At 29.6% G+C, this 9708-nt stretch overlaps 1 protein-coding gene across 1 annotated transcript; it reads right to left on the reverse strand.

The window, feature by feature from the left end:
- Positions 1-810: 810 nt before the first annotated feature.
- On the reverse strand, positions 811-3555 carry LOC118204782 (uncharacterized). Its single transcript, XM_085808827.1, has 6 exons — positions 3423-3555; positions 3132-3268; positions 2647-2788; positions 2315-2388; positions 1905-1994; positions 811-1101 (listed from the first exon to the last, which is right to left on the reverse strand). The coding sequence occupies exons 2-6, from the start codon at positions 3225-3227 to the stop codon at positions 811-813; spliced, it is 693 nt and encodes a 230-aa protein (XP_085664953.1). The 5' UTR covers positions 3228-3268; positions 3423-3555.
- Between the last annotated feature and the right edge of the window lie 6153 nt (positions 3556-9708).

The raw sequence follows: 9708 nt of genomic DNA on the forward strand, positions 1-9708 counted from the left end.
ATATATGTCTCAGTAAACCTGTATTATATTCTGATAGATTCAACTTCTTTAAATGCTACTTATAAGTGAATATATTAATACAATTTGTGAATTGATATTACTAGTACTTTGTCGACTTGAGCATAATATGCATAAAAATATCGAATAATAAATTTTAATATACATTGAAATAAGAAAAAAATGTGAATTTAATTTCCCTAAATTATTCAGCTTTATTTGCAATGTATGAGATTCAGAAAATTAGTAACCATAAAATACTCTCATGCTATTGTTTTTAACTTCATATACTGCAAAAGAATTGTTTCTATTTCTTATTACAAAATCATTAAGAACTTAAAATTAATTAACCCCAAATTATGAATAAAGCTTATCTTCAGTTAGCTTACAACACTTTTTACTTTTGAGAAGTTATATGCATACAAATTCCTATACATTAATCATTATAGGTGAATAATTGTTTACATATACTTTTAGACTAAACTTATTTTTATATATGTTAATTCCAATTCGAAGTCTCATGTGGAAAGAATAAAGTAAAAGTGAAATAATATGGATTAGCTCACATGTGTAAGATAAACATTCATGTTTCATAATTCTGCTGAAAATTAATATGTACTTTATTGATTGGTTAAATATGAGTAGAAATCATTAATCTGCAGAATTATAATAATTTCCATGAACAAAGTAATTTAAAAATAAATGAAAACAATCAATACATAAAAAACTCTTTATTAAGAAACATATTATACATACATAAATTTTTACTCAATAATAATAATATAATAAAAATATTAAAAATGCAATAAATTTTTACTCAATAGCTATGTTGCTGAAACATGTATTTAACGAGTCCACACATGCTCTAGGAGTGCTTATATTGTATAAAAAACTTCCCATAAAATTGTAAAAATTTGTTAATACATGTGCATATTGCACACTAAATACGAAATGGGATTTAAATAAAATGTCGAATGCCTTCATGGCGTGATTTGGACATGCTATTAACTTGTTATCTGCTTTAATGTAAAATGAATTTGAAATGCACACTAGAATCGGTTGCTTATTCTGCCCTGGTTCAAGAGACTCCATGTCTTCTATTCCCTGAAAATAAATTTCTTCATTAAGAATACATCCATACCTATGAGGGCAAGTCAAATACCAATTATCCATATTAGAAAGTTTATCTTTCCAATTAAAAAATATTGCCAGAAAATTTTTTTCTTCATACAAAAATACTACTCAAGTAATTTTATGCACATAGAGGCCTTTTGCTTTTAGTTTCTGTAAAAGTGCAGTATCAAAACATATAGGAATATTTAAGTATTATATTGATGCAAATATAGAATAGGATAGTAATGCATACTGCTATTTGTGCATTGCTTCTTCATGAAAAGTGTAATAAATAATGTAAAAAGAACAAAGAATATGGAGAATTAGTCTGGCTTATTCTTATGAAACCAAATATCATTTCTTCATATTAAACTATGATGCTTGTTCTTGATTTCATAATTGCCCTAGTCTGACTGGAATTACTTTTTGAAATTCAAGCAATTTCTCCAACACTATACAAGTAAAAAAAAATCTATGTTCACTATATGATACATGCATAGAAATGATTACTGTCATGCTTTAGATGATACAAAGACATCACACATAATACAAACCTTCTTATTCTCTCGAAATATTTGCTAGTATGTAGGTGACATTCAAATCAATGCCATTTCAATTCTACAAAAATTAGCTAAATGACGATGCATCATCTGTGGGTACAACAGTTGAAAGCAGCTTGAGAACATGAATTTTAGCCACGTGAAATACATTCACTGTTGTAAAATGGCTCGTTTAAATATGATCTGCCCTCTTAAAATGAAAGTGCAAAACATACAAAACTCATAAATACTTACATTAGCAAATATTAGAAGTGCAGAATTTGGAATGTTTTTTTTTTTTTGTAAATAACAGCCTGATGCCAAAATACTTGTTTTGCCTTTACTCTACAGAAATAAAAATAAAAGTATATATATATAAAAGACATAAACTGGATAACAATTGCATGTGAAATGTAATTATTAATTGAAGCTACATAAATATCACACATGAACCTTTCAAGAAAGAAAATGTAGCAAAGTTCAAAGGATATGCAGCTCAATTCACTTACATATAGTATCAATAGCTTATTTGCATACACATACACTACAAACTAAAAATATTATCCTATTAAAAGAATTTTAGCTAAGCATATGAAATTATTTTTTATGCATAGACTTATGCCAAGTATTTACTCATTAATAATGAATGAGACCTTTTTTTTTACCTTTTTCCCTCTTCCTTTACCATAATTTGGGCTGGGCAAAAGTTCTGGGAGCAAAACTAATGCTTTTAGATCATCTATATATATGAAAAAAATACACAGACTTTTATTACATAAGGATTACAAAAATATCATTAAAAAGGCCTTTGGTACTAGAGGTACATGGATTTACAGCTTACTTTTACAAGCCAGAAGAAAAAACTTTATAAGCCATTTAAGAATGACCAATGCAAGTAATAGATAAAAAATTACTTTAGGTAATTAAAACAGTACGTAAAAAAGTTTTAAAGTATTATATGATTTATAATCCTAGTTAAATTTTTAAAGATCTTTACCACTGAAATCAGCAATACTTGGTACCAGAAGATCAGGCCGTTTTGATTCAGCATATCTCAAAATTCTTGGGACATAAAAAGATGAAAACTTTCCCAAGAAAGTGTCTGAATTGGGATGCATGCGTAAAAATTCTGCATCAATCTGCAAACACAACATAATTTCCAGTAAGTTTATACAAAAATCAAAAATAGGTTATCTAGTACATATTGATAAAAATGTTGATTTTAAAAACTGAATGCATGTGGTTAATGGTTCAGTTTCTTAAACCAAGCATATCCTGAATGAAAATTATTACAAGAACTTATGTGTTTTAACATAATGCTGAAAAATGATTTTGAACTGAAATTCTTTGAATTGATTATGCTGAAACTTTGATTTTAATTTCCTGGCTCGACACATTTTAAAGATCACCAATATACACTATGCGTATATGTAAATTTAAAGTGCAATTACTAACTGAAAATTAATTAGCTAAATTTCTTACCATATCTCCTCTATAATCTTGTAGCCTGGGATATCTCTCTAAAACATCTGTTATGGTCATGCCTGAATCTCTTATTTCAGTTTGTCTGTCAGCCATTGTTTCAGACAATATATCTGAAATCGCCTGTCTATTGGGTTCTATGGGATTTTTAAATTTCATCCACATTATCTATAACAAAAAATTTATATGCACTAATTTTCAAACATTTTCTTTAAGTATAGATGAAATATTTATAACATAGAAATATTTTAAAATGTTATGAATATGAATTTTACGAAAGCTGAAAAAAACCTTTTCTTCTAAATCCTCTTTAGTCAAACGTTCTGTTTCAAGAGATGGTTCTATTCTGCAGATTTTTGAAGTTTTGGCTAATCCTTTTTTTCTTTGATGGACTTCCTAAGCGTTTTCAGGCCTATTCTATAAAGCTTATTCCTGTGGTCTTATCATAGAAGCTTTCCTGCACATAAATTAATACACATCACATAACTAGATAACATGTTTTAAAGTAATTTTTTGAAAATTAAAGAACACTTACATGCCCATGTGGGAATCTTTTTGATTTTAACAATGGAAATGCATCTACTAATGCCTCTGCAGTACGTTCCTTCCATTCTGAGGATGGGTAGCTAAAAAAAAAAATAATTTAATGGAAAATTCTTGAAATTCATATAAAATAAAATATTTTCTTAATTTTCAGAACGTATCTATACCTTCTAGACTTAAATCAATGAAAATATATTCAAGTTCACTAAAAAAACTTACACAGTTCCACATAAGTTTACTAATTTTGAACAGACTATCCTAACTAGCAGCTGCCTGTCTTCAGTCTTGTAGGAACCCCTATCCAAGTTGTCACAGAGCTGTTTGCCTTGTGGGTGACTGCTGACCCACTTTCTGATATCAAAAGAATCCTGAAAAAATTGAGAAAATTGTAATAACCGACTAATAAATCACAACGTGTTCTTTTACATAATTAAAATTAAAAGACAACTTTTATTACCTTGTTTGAAATACACTGGTTATATATTTTGGATATGTCTAAAGACACCTCTTTTCTTTGTATATTCTGTGGAGAAATGGCACTTGCATCTTGACAGACCTTTTCAGTGCATTTTTCATCTGATGGTATTGAAGCAACCGCTTGAACTGATGGGCACTAAAAAGAAAATGACTTTTCAGATAATAATATAAAATTATCCTTCATTGTTATTCCATTATTGAAATTATATTGTTACCCTTATTCTATTCACAATTTGCATAATATGCTTTCTGGGCCCTAATTTTATGTTCATTTCTTTCAAGTCATCTTCTGTGATATCAGGAAACGTCAACCCAATGACGCCTTCTTCTGTAAGAAATATATAGTACAACATTCTTCCTAAATTTTAATGACAACTAAATATCAATCAGTGCAATATAGCGCAGAATGACAGACAAGGTGAAAGAACAGCAAATTCAAAACTATAAGGGGACAAAACTACTTAGAAAAAACAGGAAAGAAATCTTTAAAAAATTATTGAATAACTGTTTCATTTATATAAAATTTTACTAATTCTTATCTTTAAATATTAAAAACTTGAAATTAATTCTGTGTAATAAACAATTTCAATAGATTTAACAGTGGTTATATATGATATTAATTTATTCTCATAAATATTACGATTTATTTACATTACAAAATCACAGATAAATCAAATGATATGTTAAATGGAACTTCAAAATTTTGAGTCATAACTAAATTTTCTTAAGAGCGGAAATTAGATATTTATATGTATATTTAAAAGTATTAAGACAGATTATATTCCCAAAAACGTGTCTAGTAAATTAACAAGGTATTTTTTAATTAATTTGGTTAATTACCAGCATCAATAAATAATTTTTGTTACTTTCGCTGTGCGCTCAATTGATAATAATTATTTTATCGATTCATTATGTCCATTTACAAATTATGACATTAAAAGTACGTATAATGAAAATTATATGTGCTTGTAATGCATTTGATAAGATAAACATTTCTCTTAATATGGTTTCTAGTTTAAGAAGTTCCTACCCTTAGTCTTTAAAGAAATCTATAAACTACCTTTCTTAACTTTAAGTAATAAAAGTTTTAAATGAGCAACCTTAGCTGTTTAAGATTTGTTTCATTAAAAAAAGAAAAAAAAAAAAAAAAGGGGGATGAAATTTTTTAAATTTCCAACCAACCTGTTCCCGAGATTTAAACCTCACAGGATTTCACCGAACTACAGTGATTTTACCGGGCGGCCGCTGGTGGGTTCGTGGCTAATCGGGAATAGTTTCAACAGTAATGTTAAGTAGAAAGAAAATTATTAAGCTTATAGGCAGGCAAAAACGCATAATATTTATTGCATATAAATGTATATTAGGAGAAGAAGTATGATATTAGAATGTGTGTGTGCTTATTGCAAAGCCTCAAGGACTATCTGCGTAAGGGGAAGGATGCCTTCGTGGAGGTCTTTCTAAGGGAAATTGGTTCGTATACATGTTGCACATGGGGAAAACAATGAAAACGCCCATGCAGCTAGTCCCTTCACGTGATTCGAACCCAGGACCAAACTACCAGATTTCAGCGACTTTACTGTTCGTCCGCTGGTGGTCAATATTTAGGAGATGTGCATTAATGCTCGGAGAAAAAGCATGATATTAAGCATTTATAAATAAAAATTAGCCTGTGAAACATTATATTTAGCGCATATAAATTTAAATGAACATTAAAAAACATAATATTAAGCATACGTAAGTAAAAATTAATTAAGAGTAAATTACATAAAATAAATGTTAGTAACTGAAATCAATTTAGCCTTTCCCCATTTTCTCAAAATTGGCCCCAAAACTGTAACATTAAGAAACTTTTTGGCAACCCATTACCTTAGAAGAACACATTCTTTAATCAGAATTCTAAAATATCTTTGATTGTATCTTAACCGTTGTATTTCATTTCATGCCGAAACAAGAACTCGAGTATGCAGTTTTCTAAATTTTCTTTGCAAACACTTTCAAATCACTTTTAGAAAACATAGTATGGAAATCAGACAAAATAATAATAAATTGAGAAAAAATGACACATGCAAATAAATTTTGAACATCAGTGAAAGAAACCGAGGAGACCATATGAGCTACACCTACACTATCGAGAATAATAATACATTTGCAAAAATATAAGTGTTAGAATGCTGATATGACACAGGTAGTGCTAGTGTTTATACTTTGTAAAAATTCAGATTTGCAACAGTAAGTGAATTTTATTTTTACAAACTATAAGCAGAATTTATAAAAAAAAGAAGTTAAAAATCAATGAAAAACTGCTATAAGCTGAAAACGATATGACTTTAACAGAGAATTCAGTAAAGTATACGGTTTTTATTTCTTGCAATGCTAACAAATAATTTGTGTTATAAAAAATCAAAACTCTATAGTATGGATTTTTTTCCCCCACCGCTGTTCTTCGTACTCGAATTAGGAATGCATGCGAAACTGAATTTGAATAATTAAAGTCGATAGTGTTGTGTAAATTGTTTTAGAAGTGTTTACAAAAAGTACCATCCATATATATAGCTTTTATTGTGTTAACAGTACGTAATAAATAAAACGAAGTTACAGCATTACACTCTTAAAGCAAATTTACCTAAAATAGAGCCAACTAAAACTCCTTTTCATTACATCCTTCAATTTTTACACATAAATCTAAAATATAAGACTATAATTTATGATAAGTAAGATAGTTCTATTAAGAAATAATTGTATATATATTTTAAAACTAAACTTACTTTTGGCAGAGGAGCTGCGTTCATTGTTACGATGTAGACAACTGTCCTCACTTAAAATAGCGCCTCAGCAAAACTGCATGGTCACTCTGCGAGGGTAGGGGCACGACCGGAAGTCGTTCTTCCCCTTAACTCACTCCCTTCTCCAAGGTCATTTTGCAAGTGGAAAAATATGTTCTGTTACCAAAACAGTAAACTTGCCTTGTTTAACACGAAACGGAGCGAAAATTGCTGTCACGCTTCAAATCTCACTCTGAGAAATTTAGAGTGATAGATTACGGCAAAGCACTCGAGGGCTATCTGCCTTAAGGGAGGGATGCCTTCGTGGAGGACTTTCTAAAGGAATCTGGCTTGTATACACGTTTCACATGGGGAAAACCACGAAAACGCCCATGCAGCCAGCCCGTTCGCGGAATTCGAACCTCGGATCGAACTACCAGTGTTCAGTGACGTTACCGCTCGGCCGCTGGTGGGCTCTATTTATTATGAATTTTTTTGTTATCACAAGCACATAGTAAACGAAGAAAATAGAATATACTTAAATTTAATAAAAAAGAAAACCTATTTTCCAACATTCATTTATTGAGATAAATAAAATCTAATTTCCAACATTCATTTATTGAGATAAACTAATAAACATACATAACGGCAACAGAAAATACTTAAATTTACTAAAAAAATAAAACATAATTTTCAACATTCATTTATTGAGATAATCTAATAAACCTACAATAACGGTAATACTTAAAAAAACCCGAATTACACAGTGTTTGAAAGAATAGATACCAAACGAAAAGTAATAAAACTGCAAGTTGCAATCAATAAAAAATATTTAGTGTTTTCTTAATATTACACAATTGAGTATCACACAATTATAGATAACAATATTTTATAGAAATGCTAATGTTTCTTTAACACTATTTTTTCGATCATACATTTCATACACTGTTTAAAATCATTAACCTTTTCTCCATACTATACAAGAGACAACATAGTATAGAATGTGCATTAATATTAATTTTAATGTACTTCTTCTTGCTGTTACATATATCTAATTCATCTTCAGCAGTCATATTAAGTACTAGTACCAGTCCAATAATTTTTTTGTATTTTAAAAATAATGAACATACCATAACAGCTTGAATTGTTGCTTCTGCACTGATTGCTTTTGCAGCAAAACCAGAAAGTGCCTTATCGTTGTATGTTGTTTTTGGTTTTATATGAATTAATTCTGAGAACAAACCTTTCAATATGAACATAATAATCCATTAATATGAATGATATACGATATAGCACTTAGGACGTTATAACCGAGGCACAAACCACCATATAACTTTTTAATCACCCGCAACACATAAAACACCAAACAGAACACATTTTCAGGAACACTATATTCCCGATTAGCATTGTAACTCGTTGCATTCAATATTTTTTAAATGATGTATCCAAAATTTTGGTGTCTTCTTGTAGAGCACATATTCACAAACAAAATAAACCAAAATTTCACATTCTCACGATGATTTTTCCTCAGTTCAGAGGCTTCCAAACAGGAGCTCACAGCAATGCAAATTCACTTGCTGAAGGCAGTTGAAGTAAGTGGATAGAGACAGAACAATGAGGAGATTCACAGTGCGTTCTTTGATTGACAGTGATATTGATATTTACTTTTAATATAAGCAATATTATTTATATCAGTCGTTGCTTTATTCAGTTTCACAGTTGAAGTCAATCTTTTCAAATGCCTTACAGATTGCACCTTTACCAAATTACTTGAAAGAACTGCTGGAATCTTTCCGTTCCGTTTACAGCTGTTCGCCACTCAGCTAGAAAGTGTAGCTTTCAAGTAACTGCGCAGTTAAATTCTTCGAACTTGAACTTCGAATTTGGCAGCTAGCCAAAGCGCGCAAAACTCGAGACGTTCGTTTATTAAGCATCCAATAAAGTAAATAAAGTACATGGAATGTCACCAGTTGAAGAGCAATGTACAGTTTCTCTAATTTTTATGCCAACATTTATTAGTAATTTATCAAATCCATTAATTTTGTTGTTTTCCATGAAAAGTGTTAATATTTCTTTCTTTTATTCCATTCTGTCACCATATTAATTAAAATAAATTCGTCCTTACTTCAAAAATAATAAAGTCGTATTTCAGTAGTGAAGCAATTGCTAACATGTGATTTGCATTAATTTCGGAAATATGATTTTTTAAAATGTATAACTTAATAATTACTTAATATTTATAAAAAATATTTAAAGTATTAATTATTTTAAAAAAATTTAAACAATAATTTAGCACGTATTTTTAGTACTAATTAAATTTAATAATTCAAAAGTATTTACATTAAATTTATATTTCATTAGATGAATCTACCTTAGATTAATATATTTAGATGAAATAAAGTAATGAAACATTGCAAAGTAAATCTTATGTGGACTTCAGATTCTTGAAAGGGCAGATTTAGTCTCTTCTCATTCTAAAAATAACGCTGATGAATTATGAGAAAATTGCTAAAACGACCACGTCTAAAAGCGGTCATATCATGACGTTTCAGCGACGTCGTCAAATTGCCAAGATGCTACGGCAAATATTTTGCGTCGTCGCAATGTTGTAAAGACGTTGTAGAAGTTACCACGACCATTTTGCAACCTCTCGGACCAGTTTGCAACGTCATGTGCTACTTGAGTCATTTGTTGAGTACCTTTGGACTGTATGCTCTACCAGCACCGACACGTTTTCATAACAAGTACATAAACACATTGGAACGTAAGTACTTTTTGGCATGGTGCGTTGCTTC

This window comes from Stegodyphus dumicola, chromosome X2, assembly GCF_044657685.1.
Source record: "Stegodyphus dumicola isolate Sdum_Otavi_A_Nest chromosome X2, ASM4465768v1".
Taxonomy (NCBI): domain Eukaryota; kingdom Metazoa; phylum Arthropoda; class Arachnida; order Araneae; family Eresidae; genus Stegodyphus; species Stegodyphus dumicola.